Here is a 14,830-nt window from a genome sequence, read left to right on the forward strand (position 1 = left end):
TTTTTAATTTTTTTTATTTTTTAGGCTTTTGACCTTGGTTTAATATATTTGTTGTTTCATATTTGATTCATTCTAATTTTCAAGGAGTCTGTTGCTTAGGCAAAGTTTTTCTTGTGCCAAGTTGTTAATTCCCTTTCATCATCTTTCTTCCATAATTTTCATTTCTTTTCAATTTTTTCCACAAGTGCTCTTATTTCATTCATAAAAACTTTTAAAATTTGCTTTAAATTCCTCATTTCTTTTCTCTCTTTTTGTACCTCATCTTATTAAACCAAAACTTTGTCCTCATTGCAACCTCCAGTCACTTCATTTCATCCTGCTTTCCTAGTCTGTCACCCCTGTTTAGACCTCCTAGTGTTCTCTTCAAATTCCTCTCCTCTCTTCTTTTTCTCTTGACCCTTTAGTTTATCATTTCAATGTTAAATTTCGCAGTTGAATTGGCCAATAAGAGCTATTTCAGTAAGCAAGTACCCAAAACTTCCCTGGAAATTTACAGGGACTCCAAGAACATGGTGATTCACATCTCTGATCTCTTGCGTTTGATGAGCTTCCTAGCGGCTTCTGGCAATGTTGTGACCCAGTACTGAAAGGAGAAGGGTTAGGGGATGGATCAGAAGCATTGATACAGAGATGATCATTTAACCATGAAAGCTGATAAGATCACCAAGTGAAATAATATTAGAAGGAGACAAGAAAAGGACCCAGATTAGAGCCTTAGGAGAAACCCGAGGTTAGTGGGCACGACAGATCCGGTAAAGGATACAGAGAAGGGCAAACAGACAGGTGCAAGGATATCCAGGAGAGAGCGATGTCAGGAAAACCTAGAGAGGAGAGTGGCAGAAAAGGGTGATCAACAGGGACAAAAGCTGCAGAGAAGTCAAAAAAGATGACGACCAAGAAAGCGTCACTAGATCTGAAAGCTAGATGATTAGTAACTTTGGAGGCAGTTTCTGCTAAACAAAGCTTCGGCTGAAGGATGACGTCGGAAGCCAGACTGAAGAGTCAGGGAGAGTCGTGTCTGACTCACAGAGCCCTCTTAGATTGTTAGAAAGACAAGGTGGCCAGAGTCGGGAGCCCTGGATTCGGTTCCTCACCAGGTCACTGGGTGACCGTAAGCCACAGCTTCCTCTTTCCCCGCCACAACGTTCTCTTCTACGAACTGGGACGAGTGATGAGCTCACAGGATTGTTGCAAGGGAAATGCCTGGAGACCCTTAAAGCTCTGTGTGCAGACCGGAGCTATCGTTCTTACTCCTATGCCTCATCCCTTAACCCTTGTCAGTCGGGGCCTTAGTTTCTCAGACTGTAAAACGGGGACAATATTCTTCTCGTATGTAAAATGAAGCAGTCGGTCTTCCAGCTCCAATCTACGATCCTGCGTTCAGCTCCACTCTCAGCGCGGAGGGAATCGGAGGAAATCGCTATTGCCACTGGACTGGGGGCATTGGACCCCAGCAGCCAGCCCGGGCACGATGGCAGGAAGGGTATTCTGGGGCTTGTAGTCACTGAGGATGGGGCTGGACTTCGGGGTCCAGACGCTCTGCCTGGTGCAGTGCTGCGGTCCCAGGGCGGGCACCAATGGGACTGCGGATCTGTCTTTTAGGCGGCAGCTCGCCTAATCACACCGGCTCGAGGAAGGGAGCTTGTCCCCTTTAAGAGGGCTGGGGGAAGAGGGAGGAGAGGCAGTACGAGGCTCCAGCTGCCACACAGCTGGGCCGAACCGCTGCTTCAGGGCGGGATTTTGCAGGGTCGGGGAGGTGGCCTGGGCTCCGGCTCGGGCGCGGGCTCTGCCTCGTCCTCCGGCTCGGGCTCCGGCTCCAGCCCAGGCTCTGGCTCCGCATCCTGCTGCTTCCTCATGGCTCCACGGCTCAGCCACGTTATACTCGTGCTGGGGGGTGCCGTGGCCGTGCTGGGCTCGGTGCTCTTCTTTGTATGGAAGGCCTACTTCGGTGACGGGAGCGGGCGGCGGCGGAGGCCCTGGTGGGAAGCAGAGCTGAGCCCCTACGTGGGGGAGGTGAGCGGGATGGCCAGGCTGGGCGAGAGGCGGCCAGCGAGCCCGGTTCGGCCCTGGACCGAAACAGAGGGCACGTTCCCTGGGGCTCCAACTCGGGGTGGACCAGATGCCACCTACCCATCTCCACCTCTTGGGAGGGCAGGGGGGGCACAGGGGGGCATTGGAGTGACCTTGGGGTTTCCTCAACTAGTTAGCTTAAAATAGCCTGGGTTTCTCCACGTGCATCCACATCTGTGATTTTGTGTGTACATGTGTGTGCGCACAACCATGTGTGCGTAGTTGTGTTCCACTTTTTCTCTGTGTCTCTGTCTGCATTCCTCTTCCTTGGGCTGTATTAGCCTGTACCCTAAACGCTCTACATGGTGTGCTCTAAGGTCTTTACCCTACTCTTTCTTAGAGGCATGGACAGTTCCTAGGCTAATCTAGTTTTCTTACTTGTAGCATCTATGGACATGAAGCTGAAAGGGCCCTTAGAGATGGGCTAGCTCTATTCCCCTCATTTTACAGATGAGGAGACTCGTCTTCCAAGGTATCCTCAGGTATTAAGAAGCAAAACCAGGAGTCAAACTTACATACTCTGATACCATAGCCATTAGTCATCTCACTTGGTTCCCATAAACTGGGCAATGCTCAGTCTCCTGCTTGTCCAGGCTAACAAATGGAGAACCTGCCTTTTCCTTATCTTACAGAATTAGATAATATATTCCTATGGAGACTTGGGGGAAAGGTTCTCTCTCAAACCAATGAGACCAAGAAGGGTCTTAGAAAATGCATAGCACTTTACCCAGGGGAGGATCAACCAGATTTGTTCTTGGTACCTTTGGAGTGCAGAGTTGGGGTAGGTACTGTTTGGAATGTGTGAATGCCCTTTCGGTTGTACTCAGGAATGAGCTGCTGGTGGTGCCGCCTTCTTAAATCAGGATCCTTTCTTGGAGAAGAAGGGAGGGTCAGGTGTTTCCCAAGGGCTTCCTAAGGGCTCCAGTGTCTCCCAAAGAAGAGCACAGGACATGAAGCCTGCATTCTCCATTTTGATCCTGTGTCTCTGCATCTGTTTTCTCTGCAGTTAGATCCAGATGAGCGACAGGTCCTGGTGCTGGGCCTGGATGGAGCTGGGAAAAGCACCATCCTCCACTGCCTCTCGGGCCATGGAGCCAAAGAACGCATGGCGCCCACCTGGGGTTTCAACTCTGTTCGGCTCCCCACTGAGAGCTTCCAGATGGATTTGCTAGAGGGTGAGGTTGGCATAGCCAACGCCCATATCAAGAGAAGAAATGGGGGAAAATAATTATAAGGCACTCAAGAAGTCAAAGATGAATTGTTAATGACCTATATAATATGTATGTGTGTGTATATATGTATGTATATGTATATGTGAATATATACTTATATATATGTATTCTGCCAAACGCTGAGCTAATTCAAGAGAAGAATCATAAAATCACAAAATGTCACAAGTGGAAGGGATATCAGGGACCTGGTCTAGCTCTCGTTTCAGAGATGAGCAAAAATGTTTTCCCTTCTCAGGAAGCTGTCTCCTCGGGGAGACAAAACAATTAGGCAGTAACAAGTCACTATTGTATATGCTTGAGACCTAGAGTATGGTACAGACTCTGACTCTGAGTCCTTTGGATGTAGGGGCTGGGGGGATAATCTGAGTGGGCTGGAAAAGTTGTGAATGGATTGTTGGAGGCGGTGGGGTTTCAGTTGGTTGCTGTAGGATGGGTAGGATTTGGATGAGAAGGGAGAAGGAAGGATGTGTCAGGCTCAGGGGAGGTCTGTACAAGCAAAGGTACAGTTAGAAATGAGCTTGGTGTGTTGGAAAACAACCAAGGTAATGACCTTGATTCAATTCAGCAGATATTTGTTAGGTGCCTACCATGCACCAGGCACTATACTCAGCACTGGAAATAGGCACTAGACCTGTGATTTCAGAAACTCCCAGGTGAGGAGACTTCCCTCTACTAATTCAGGTTTTAGTCCAAGAGAGCTGTCTAGAACACCGATAGATAGAGCTATGTCTTGGGAACCAGTATGTTTCAGAAGTGGGTCCTGAAATCAAGTTTTCTGGCTTCAAAGCCAGTTTTCTATCCACTGTTCAAGGGATGAAAAGAAAAAAAATAAAAACAGATTCTCCCCTCAAGGATCTTACGTTCTGCTGTGACTGAGGACAAAACACATACAGAATACAAAGTAACAGTACTATAATAGGCATCACCAATAACTAAGGAAATTGGGAAGGATCTCTGTCTCTAGGAGGCAAGCAAGGTTGCTCAGCAGAGGAGGGCTTTTCTGAAGAGAGGAACCTTCAGGGTGAGGGACAGGTAGCAGGAATGGGCCTGGTGTGCCTTTATGTGCAGGGTGAGATTAGGCAAAATAATGATGCTGGCCCAGAGGTCAGAAAGAGGTCAGTGAATGGAGAGTTTCTAAGGCCACCAGGATGGTTTGACACAGTATATAGTATGATATGATGGAGAAAACTCTTGATTTGGAATCAGAGAACCTAGTTTGATTCCTGGTTCTGCTGGTTTTTTGCTTCTGTGGCAAATCCCTTCCCCACTCTGGGTTTCAGTTTCTTGATATATAAAATGAGAGGTTTGGATCAGATCAGGGTTTCTTAACTGGGGTCCATGAACTATGAATAGGTTCCAATGGATGTGTAAGTTTTTTTAAAAAATATTTTAATAATTGTATTTCAATATAATGGATTTCCTTTGTAATCCTATGTATTTCATTTGATACATTTAACATTCTGTGGAGGAGTCCATAGGCTTCACTGCACTGCCAGGACACTGAACAAGATTAAGAATTTTGGATTGGAAGATCTCTATCATTAACCCTGTGATCCTTCTGTCTGTCTCTCCCTTCATTTCTTTCTCTCAGTTGGTGGCAGCCAGAATCTACGGTTTTACTGGAAGGAGTTCCTGAGCCAGGCAGATGTGCTGGTATTTGTGGTAGACTCTGCTGACCGGCCACGGCTACCCTGTGCTCGGCAAGAGCTGCATATGCTGCTGGCAGAAGATCCAGACCTGCCTGTGGTTGTAGTCGCCAATAAACAGGTGAGCAAGTCTGCTCTTTGGGGATGAAGCAAGAACTTGTCTTTAGCATCAGCTCATATAGGCTGACTCAAGAATTTCAATAATAATAACTATGATGACTGTTAAATTTTTAAAAACTAAGTTTTTATTGATTTTTACATTGACATAATTACCCCCATTGTCATTCTCTCTTCCCCTTCCAGAGAACTATCTCATAATAAATATTTTAAAAGACAAGAGAAAAAGAGGCAACAATCAGCATAACTGATCAGTACATCGAAATAGTCTGAAAATCTAGGATGTACTATAATTTTCAACTTGTTTTCTCTGTAAAAGGGTAGAATGGGCGTGTATTCTTGTATTTCTTCTTTTGAACCATGCTTTTTCTTTGTGATTTTGCAGCATTCACTTTTTTTGTGTGTTTCTTTCTGTTTACATTGTCATTGTATATATCATTTTTGTGGCCCCTCTTATTTCAGTCTGCCTCAGTTCATGTAGCTCTTTCCATTTTTTTCTATATTCATCACATTCTTCATTTCTTAAAACGTAGAGTAATATTCCATTACATTCCTGTATTGTAGTTTGTTTGGCCATTTCCCAATGACGTATCAGCTATATTTCCAGTTCTTTGGGGCTACAAAAAATGCTGCTGGAAATACCGTGGTGTGTAGAGGGATTTTTCTTCCTGTCAGTGGCCTCTATGGGATCACTGTAATTTCTATAGTGCTTTAAGCTTTACTATCTTTTTCTGTCTCAACATTCTTCAGAGGTAATTAGTACAATCATTATTATTATCCTCGCTCTACAAAGAAACTGAGCCTCAGCAAGGGAAATTGCTGGAGGTAATTTCCTTATCTGTAAAATGAGGATAATAATAGTATCTAACTCCTGGGGTAGTTGTGAAGATAAAATGAGAGAAAGATTGAAAAATGTTTCACAAACCTTAAAACAATATATAAATAATATGCTAGTCATAGCAAGAAATGGCAGAGCTCTGATTTGAACTCGTCACAAGACTGTGGGATTTAGGGGTTATAAGAGACCTTAGAATCATCCAGTCCTGTCTCCCCCTCAACAGTTTCACAGCTTAGGAAACTGAGGTCCAGAGGGGATGACTTTGCCCAAAGTTACTCAGCTAGTAAATTCTAAGACCAGGAATTAAACCTGTCTTCCAGCTCCATATCCATTGTTCTTCCTACACCATATAGCTGCACAGAGATGTCTCAGGTTGGGGGCTTAACCTATGTAGGACATAGGGGTTTTAAAGAAGGAACAAGACTTAAGAGATGATCTCACTTTGTAGGTGAGAAAATTGAGGCACAGTCAGGAAAATTAGCTTGTTCAGCCTTTGTGTAAGGAAGATTAACCTGGCAGTAGTGTTTAAAGGATGAAGGGAAGGGAGAGTAGGTTGACAGGCTTATTAAGAAGCCAACAAATGTTGTAATTTCATTTGCTTAAAATGGAATCTGGTGTAGAGAAGGAACCTTGGAGTTGGATTCAAAAGACTAATCTAAGCCATTTCCCTTGGGGAATCCATTTACTGATCTGCAAAATGAAATTAAATAATCATTAATTACATACTCTATGCAAAGCACTGTGCTAGATGTTGAGGATATGAAAATAGAAGGAAAAACAGTTTATACCTTCAAGAAGCTTACACTGTACTGGAGATTCAAACCAGATTGTTGATTCCCAGTTCAGGGTTCATTCCACTCAACATCTCCCTAAACGAGGCAGAGAAGTCCTAGAACAAGAGTGAGGAGAATGGGGAGTGGAAAGCTGACTATTCTGGATGACGACATGATGAAAGAATTGAATTAGATGATGTCTAAGGTCCCCTTCTGTCTTTATATCCTAAAGTCCTCCTATTCAATACAGTCCCTAAGATGAGGCATCCTTTAAAGCTACATTGTAGCGGAAAAGAACAAAGGATTTACGTTCAGAAGACCTGGGTTGATCCTCTTATTTCCCTTGCTCCCCATTTTTATCTAAGAACCAGTGTCTACAGTGGGAAATATGGCAATTCCAGGAATGTCATGGATGTCAGGAGGGCAGTCAGTTAATCAACAGGCATTTATTAAGTACTTACTACATGCAAGATATCATCTTAAATTGGGGGGTGGGAGTTTGGCAGAGAAAGAATATATAACAAATTATATATATAAGATATATGCAATGGACATTTTTGAAGGCTGTTTCAGAGGGAAGACACTGGGGTGGATTGGGGAGAAGAGGTAGGAGTGGGGAGGAGGAAAGGAAGTGGATCAGGAAGGGTCCCCAGCAAGAAGCTAGGATTTGAGCCAGGGAAGTCAGGAGGTGGAAGGAGGGAAAGCATTGCAGGCATGAGGGACAGCCAATGAAAGTTATCCCTTCTATAAGGCCCACCACTATCCAGTATTTAATCATCAAAGCTATCCAGGCACCACCAGAATAACTAGGGGTGGCAGGGATGTGGGGGGGGGGCAGTAGAAGGAGAATAATGAAAGATGAAGGAGGTGGTAAGGGCAGGCAGATATGGGAGATGAGGGAAGTTGAATCCACACTAGGGGACTTCATTGTTGTGTCCTCCCCAAATTCCCCTCACCTCAAGCAGGGCTAATGGACACAGGCCTACCTGCCTTTTGGTGTAACCCAGCTATAGAGTGACAAATGCCATGGTATTGTCCTTCAGATTTGGCTCCCTCTTCATCCATAGGACAAGAGTGAGGCCTTGAGTGTGGCTCAGCTGCAGCAAGAACTGGACCTTCAAGCCTTTGGCCAACGTGAGTTCTTTTTATTGCCAGCCAGCATTCCCCCAGCTGGGCCAGGCTCTTCTCCTCCAAGCATTCACCATGTCTGGACACTGCTGTTGGACCTTCTCTCCCAAGCTTGACTGGAAATATACCTTCTGGGGTAAGGGCTCCAAACTTACCTTCCCACCCAGCCCAGCCCTCCAGCAATTTACCTGATAACCTTCAGGTTGGAGAGGTGCTTTTCTGAGAATCACTGAAAGCTCTGGATTTGGAATCAAGACCTAGGTTCCAATCTAGACCTTGTTAATTACTTTAGGGAAGTCACTTCACCTCTATGGGCCTGTGTCTTCATTTGTAAGATGAGGGGTTCGTCCAGAGTATTTCTTTCCAGGTATAAAATCCTGAACCTGGATCCTAAAATCATAATCCTGGTGCTCAGAGGAAAAGAATTCTGTTGGCTTCCTTTTTCTTGGGCTCCTGGGTTAATCTGGGCTCCCAGGAAAGAAATCTATGGAGGGATGCTTTGCTTCTCTGCCTACTGTGTCTGGGATGACTATGGTAGTTGTCGCCTTTCAGGATGTCCCACAGTGAAGCAGCCGTTTTAAGCTCCACTCTCAGCAGAGCCCTCAGCTCTTAGGCCACCAAGTGGCCCTCTGGATAACCTGCCTATAGTGCCAAACATCTCATATAGGAAGTGGCCTCGTAATCATACTATAGTATAATGGAAGAGAACACTGGAGTTGGAGTCAGAAGACCTGAAGTCAAATTTAATTGTGTTACTTACAACCCATGTAACTGCAAGCAAATTGCTTCTCTTCCTTGAGCCTGTCTCTTCATCTCTGCCCCATCTCACAGGGCCATGGTAAGGCTCAAAACTACTTGGTGCTACTGACTTCACAGGGTTGTTGTGAGCAAAGCACCACAGAAATATAAGCTATTGTTTTAATTTTGTTGAGAAGTGTGGCATAGTGGGTTGACAGCTGACCCAGGAATCAGGAAAACCTGGGATCAAGCCTCACCTTGGACTGATACTGGCTGTACAGCCTTGGTTATGCTACTTTGCTTTTTGTGGACTACAATTACAGAACTATTACCTAACTATGTTGGTAGAGGAAATTTCCCAACTGGCAATTTCTTACACTACTGAAGTCGTAGGTCAAGGCTAATAGCCCAATTATTATTGTTATTATTCACTGTTTGATTTTTGCTTCATGGGTTGCCAGGAAGATGGGTAAGGAAAGCTTATTTTTAGGGTCTGACTAGCAGTTAGATGGGGGTGTATAGTTTTCATGTACGTATTGATTGCAAAGGGACACAGCCATGCCCAGAACTGAACCGAAGATAAAGTTGGATTGCCTTTGAGAAACTGTGCAGCACTTTTAATGATCCCAGGCTGCTGGGTTTAGTAACCTCCACTTTTTTGGGAGGTCTATTGCAGCTTTTTTTTGGTACATTTTATACCCTTAGAAAAAGAATCCCAAGATTTTTCCTCCTGTGTTTTCGTCTTGCTTCCTCATGGTCCGTTATGCCAGCTGAGGTTGTAAGCACAATGAACCCAAACTGATGGGATGGTAGTAGATTCTTCTGCCACTTTTCCAGATCTTTCAATTGAACATCAAATCTGGGACTGATTACACCACCCTTATTTAATCTGTCCATGTAGTTCACAAGTTTTTCTGCTTTAAGATCATCAATGATCTCAAATTCACCAATGTAACCATGCTTATCTTCACAGTTAAGAATCAGATGATTGCTTTAGAGCATGGCCTAATAAGAACATAGCATTTTACTCACTTTTCTGCATTGCTGATGCTTTTGAGAGCATCTGCTAGGACATTCATGGGTACATGGTGGCAGCGCTGCAAGATGATGGAAGGAAGACAGGATGGGTGAACGTGGAGAGATGTGGGAAATTCAAAGGCCCTTCTTAAAGTCAACATTTCACCCAGTGATGCTATAAGGCTAGGAATCATGGAATGCTACATGAAAAGTACCAGTCACCCAAAGGGCAGTGAGGAGACTGAATAGTGAAGTGGTGAGTGCAAAAAAGTGCATTATTACCAGTGATGAACTTGAAGAATGATATGGTTCTACTATGGAGAATAAGGCTAGAAGTAGACTGGTTACGGAGCAAGAGTGACATAACAAGTACAGCCATGGCATTCAGAACATACTAAAAGAATTAAAGAATAATAATAAATGCACATTGGGCAGAGCATCTATATGATAGACAGCATGTGAGATGACTGCAACCCATCAACAGGCTGAAATCTGGACCAGTGGAGGAAGCATGCCCGTTTCGTTTATCTTTAAGGTCTCAGGATCTGACTCTGCCAAGGGTACAGTGATTGCCAAGTTCCTTTCATGAGGCTCCTAGAGATAATGACACCAACAGTTCACATCTAGTTACTTCTGGGCTTCTGTCCTTCACTGGGCTCTGGCCCTGGCTTATTGTGATCAACATGTTTCCAGGTCACTGCTGAGGGCTATGGTAGTCTAAAACAAATTATTCTTATTTCAGTGACATGGATATTGAGGATATATTGTTCTCCAAGCAGGATCTGCAAGTTCTGGGAAAAAGAATACCAAGTTCTGAGCTTACTTGCTTCTTGACCTAAAGTCAGGGAAGGTAAACATTTGTGGACTAATAGAGAGACACTCTGCTGAGGTCTCCCTTGTCACTGTACTATGACTCTGGCCAGATCTGATATCTCTCCAACTCCCTTCCTCAGGGCTGCGACACTCCAAAACAAACCATTAGTAAGATGATGGAAAACAATGGAAGCAGCTGTTGTGTAGTACAGAAGACCTAGGTTTGAGCTGTGCTACTTTGTGTGACCTTAGACAAGTCACTTCCTCTTCTTGAGGCCTGTTTCACCAACTATAAAATAAAGGGGGCAGAGTTGATGATCTCAAAGATTCCATCCAACTTTAAAATCATTTTGCATGTTCTTAGAGACTGTCATGAATGAAGATATCCATGTACTGTGTATTAACTCTTCTGCATCTGTCCACATAGGCAGGGACAGAAAACTGCTTAGTGAAGTCATCAATTTAGGCCAACAGGGCTGAGCTTGAGCCTAAGCCTAAAATAGAAGGTTTAAGATTTTTATAGGAAGTAGGCCCAAATTCCAGATTCAATCATGTTTCCTGGTGCTGTTATTTATATATTGGATGGTTGTCAACATGGCCAGGAAGGGCAAAATGACTAAAACTGTGGATGTCATTAATATAATAGCCTGTTCAAGAGGGCAGTGGAGATTGTTCCACTGGGCTTTTGGACCTCTGAAAGCTATGAAAGAGATACCGTGATGGGTCAACTGTTAATGGACTTACAGTGAATTTAAAATCTGGACTAGCTGTCTGCCACTATCAGGCTGGCATTCTCAGGGAATGCAAACAAATTCTATAATTAATCATACTAAACATCATCAAGTGTTCCAAAGGCAAATACAAAAATTAAAAAATTAAATTAAATTTTAGTTTATGTATGCCAACATTCCCCTTGAAGCAGTTAGTAATCATGTTGGAAGTATGGTTAAAGTATAAAAATAACACCTGTATGGGAGTAAAGAAGCTTGGATTCTTGTCAGCTTTACCACTAACTGTACGTGTGACCTCAAGGCAAATCACTTACCTTCTTTGGGACCCATCTGACCACTCACACGTATGCACATATGCATACATGTATATATTTGTATATACACACTTTACTCATATATGTTGACATATATGATGCAGCTAGTTCTACAGGTAATGGGAAAAAAATTTTGGCATAGGCCATATCAAGTAAAAAGTGATTGAGTTGTCTCCATTAGGAAAAACATCCAACTCCCTTGCTTTTTAGATTTAGAAAAAAAAATTTAGGGAGGTAAATTTTTATTAAGTAAATCCAAAATTAACAAAAATAAATTTCAGTTCCATAATACAACTAAATTAAAGGACCAAGATACATATAAGTGAGGTAAGAATGAGTGAAAGCCTGGTAAGTCTGTATCCTAGAAAAAAAAAAGTATGCATCATACACTATGGTGTACTTTTGTTGTAGACAAAAATTGTCACTGCCACTTGAAATTCTAATTAGCTGTCCAGTCACTTAGACATAAGCCTTATTTCCCATGGAAGCTTAAAAGGCTAATTCATGTGGCAAGTATCAATTTAAGATTTTAGAAATGTCTTTTGCAATTTTTTAATAGGTTGTCTAGAGGCCATCAGAATGATTTCCTGACTGTACTTTAGCTGATGGGCCACAGCTTTCTTATTATAATAAATAGTATATTTGGAACCAGTATTGTGAATACTTTGCTCCCCACAAAACATAATAGAATTGGCATCATTTGGAAATTTTTAAAAAGCTTCCCTGCAAATATTCTTCAGAAATGGTGCTGCACAGAAGAGCTAGAGGCTCCTAGGAATTGTTACCTGGGCTAGAGGGTTGCTAATTACAGCATTATCACCTCCTTTTGAGCTGTCAGTTGGGTTATAAGCTCTCCTCCCCTGATTCCTGTTTAATCATTGTGCTTCCCAATGGGAGATCTGTTAACAAACTCTTCCATCTCAACTGATACCTAGTAGGACAAAATAGGAGCATGAACATTATCTGCTAAGGACTCTTATTAGCCCCTTCTAGTTCTGCTGGTGCTACTCCTGAGCAATCATTTCTCTCACACAAATCTCTGACCCTGTGAAACAGTTCCCAAACTATTTTGCTGGAAAGATAACCCTGGCAACCCAGCTCCTTTCACTACCTGAATTCCATGCAGCTAGCTCTTTATCCTGAAGCCTTTGCCTTGGAGGATCCAGCCTAGATATGCATGCCCCCTTTTCTGACCCCAGACTTACCTTGTGGTTATAGCTATATCATCGGGAAATTATGTGCACACTAAGCCCCTGCCTTCTGATTGACTTTAACTAGATTAAAACCTCGAGAGACATAGGATTTAATGTGACAAGAGATCTAGAGATCATCCACTCTGTCATCATTTTACAGACTAAGAATCCAAGGCCCAAGAAGATGAAGGCCTATGTCCAAGATCACCCAGATAGGAAACAGAAAAAACCAGGATTTGAACCCGGGCCCAGTGATTGCAGATCTACTATCTTTCCACCATAACGGTGTGAAAAGGTTAAATGTTTACTGATGGTCTAAAAAATTTACCAACTGCTCCTCATATCTAGGATCTGTCAAGCTTGGTTCTAGAACTAAGGTTCACAAGGGGTAAGAGCACAGCTCCTTATTGGGCATATTGCTCTGAACAGATTACTTTTCTTCAGTTGTAGTTGTATAACTGGTGTTCAGGATGTAACCATACTCTTCATGGAGATGCCAGAGATTAATTTCTCTGGCCCTGTTTCCTATCTGAAAACGAGTGGGCTAAAACTAGATAATCTCTTAAGGTTTCTTCCTGCTCTATAACAAAAGTGAAGATAAGAAACATGAGAAAGCACATTTATCTGAATAAAAAAATTTAAAACTTTCACAGGAAATATTTTAACAAAGCACTTAATGGTAACTTCTTTTAGGTTATGTATGTTTTTCTTCTAAAGAGACCTCATTTTAAGGGTCTGGCCTATAGTTGCATCACTGTGGAAAACTGAACTGACTTTTGTGACTTCTTAAGCTCAACAAAGCCATGAAAACAATGTACACTTTTGTATTTCCAAGAAGAACTCTTCACACTCAGCCTCCATGCAAGTCCAGAAAATGAGTTCTTTGTCAGAGGAAACAGTGCAGATACGTCTGAAGCTCCCTCTAGCCAGGACTTTGATTCACTCACTCCAACAAGCCAGCAGTGATAGATTCTCAATGCCCAGAAATCACAACTATCTGGCTTCTACCACAACAGTGACTTTCAAAACACCACTGTTATCTTAGTATCCCAACCCACCATGAGGTCTAGGTAGAATAGAAAACGGTACAACAAACAATGCTTCAACACACGGTGCATTGCCTTGGATATAGTAGGCACTGAATGTCGTTAATTCAACACCTTAATACAATAGTTAAAAACTATTAGGCTACAGTGGATCTGGGTTCAAAGAGCAAAGGTATGAATCTTATTACTTGCATGACCTTGGAAGACCAATCACCTCTTTGAGTCAGTTCTCATCTATAAAATGGTGATAATTCCATCTGTAACACTGATCCCCAAGGATTGTTGTGAGGATACTAGGAGGAAATGTGGGAAAGAAAAGTGCTTTGTAAACTTTCAATGTTGTCGGCTAGTATTATCCCAATTATTTCTCTGTTAAGATCAACAGCATTTCCTCTCAGATTGCTATGGATCAGAATCACATGTTTTAGTTTAACTTGGTGGCCAAGCATAAGTATGAGGGAAGAAACCTCAAGCCTTCCCTTCTCAGGAGCTATTTGGATGGATGCCCATTAAGAAAAAGAATGGCCAACATCCAATTCTGAAAGGTAAAGTGTTAGTCTCCTATCTAAGAGCTTATGTTTACAGTTTTTCTGAGGAGATACATAAACTGGATTATGGGTGGCTAAAAGATGACTGAAATGAAATGCCAAAAATACAAAATAAATGTAAAAAAAAAAAGCACTCAGTGTTATTTAACATAATTTTGGTTTGGAAGAGACAATATGGTATTATGCGAAAAGCACTGCAACTTGGAAACAAAAAGCTTGGTGAGAGTTTCAGCTCCACTTTTTATTTGGTACATAATCCTGGGTAAATCCTTCCAACTTCTTTTACCTTCAATGTTAACAAAGTTGGACTTGGAGTTGGAAGATCTAGGTTCAAATTCTAGCTCTGGCACTTACTACTTTCAAACCCTTTAAGCCTCAGTTTCCTCATCTGTAAAATGGAAAGACTGGAGTAAGTTACTTTTAAGATTCTTTTCCATTTCAGTTTGCCTTTAGACAAGTTTGGGTTGAGCTAATAATGACTGTTATCTTCACATAATTTAGAATAGTTACATGTTAGGGGAATTAGTCTTATTTTGTCTCCAAAGGACAAGAATAGGAATAATAATGGGTGGAAAGCACTGATGGCAGTTCCAGAAATGGAGTGATTTCCTAATAATTTGAGTTGT

At 42.5% G+C, this 14,830-nt stretch overlaps 1 protein-coding gene and 1 pseudogene across 1 annotated transcript; one reads left to right on the plus strand and one right to left on the minus strand.

Annotated features, from left to right (window-relative positions):
* The first annotated feature begins 1,492 nt into the window (after positions 1–1,492).
* On the plus strand, positions 1,493–7,927 carry ARL10 (ARF like GTPase 10). Its single transcript, XM_072631082.1, has 4 exons — positions 1,493–2,013; positions 3,077–3,245; positions 4,894–5,069; positions 7,744–7,927. The coding sequence occupies exons 1-4, from the start codon at positions 1,855–1,857 to the stop codon at positions 7,918–7,920; spliced, it is 681 nt and encodes a 226-aa protein (XP_072487183.1). The 5' UTR covers positions 1,493–1,854; the 3' UTR covers positions 7,921–7,927.
* Positions 7,928–9,243: 1,316 nt separating this feature from the next.
* LOC140518733 (small ribosomal subunit protein uS8-like) lies at positions 9,244–9,753 on the minus strand (annotated as a pseudogene).
* Positions 9,754–14,830: the final 5,077 nt, after the last annotated feature.

The sequence above is a fragment of the Notamacropus eugenii genome, chromosome 1 (assembly GCF_028372415.1).
Source record: "Notamacropus eugenii isolate mMacEug1 chromosome 1, mMacEug1.pri_v2, whole genome shotgun sequence".
Lineage (NCBI taxonomy): Eukaryota > Metazoa > Chordata > Mammalia > Diprotodontia > Macropodidae > Notamacropus > Notamacropus eugenii.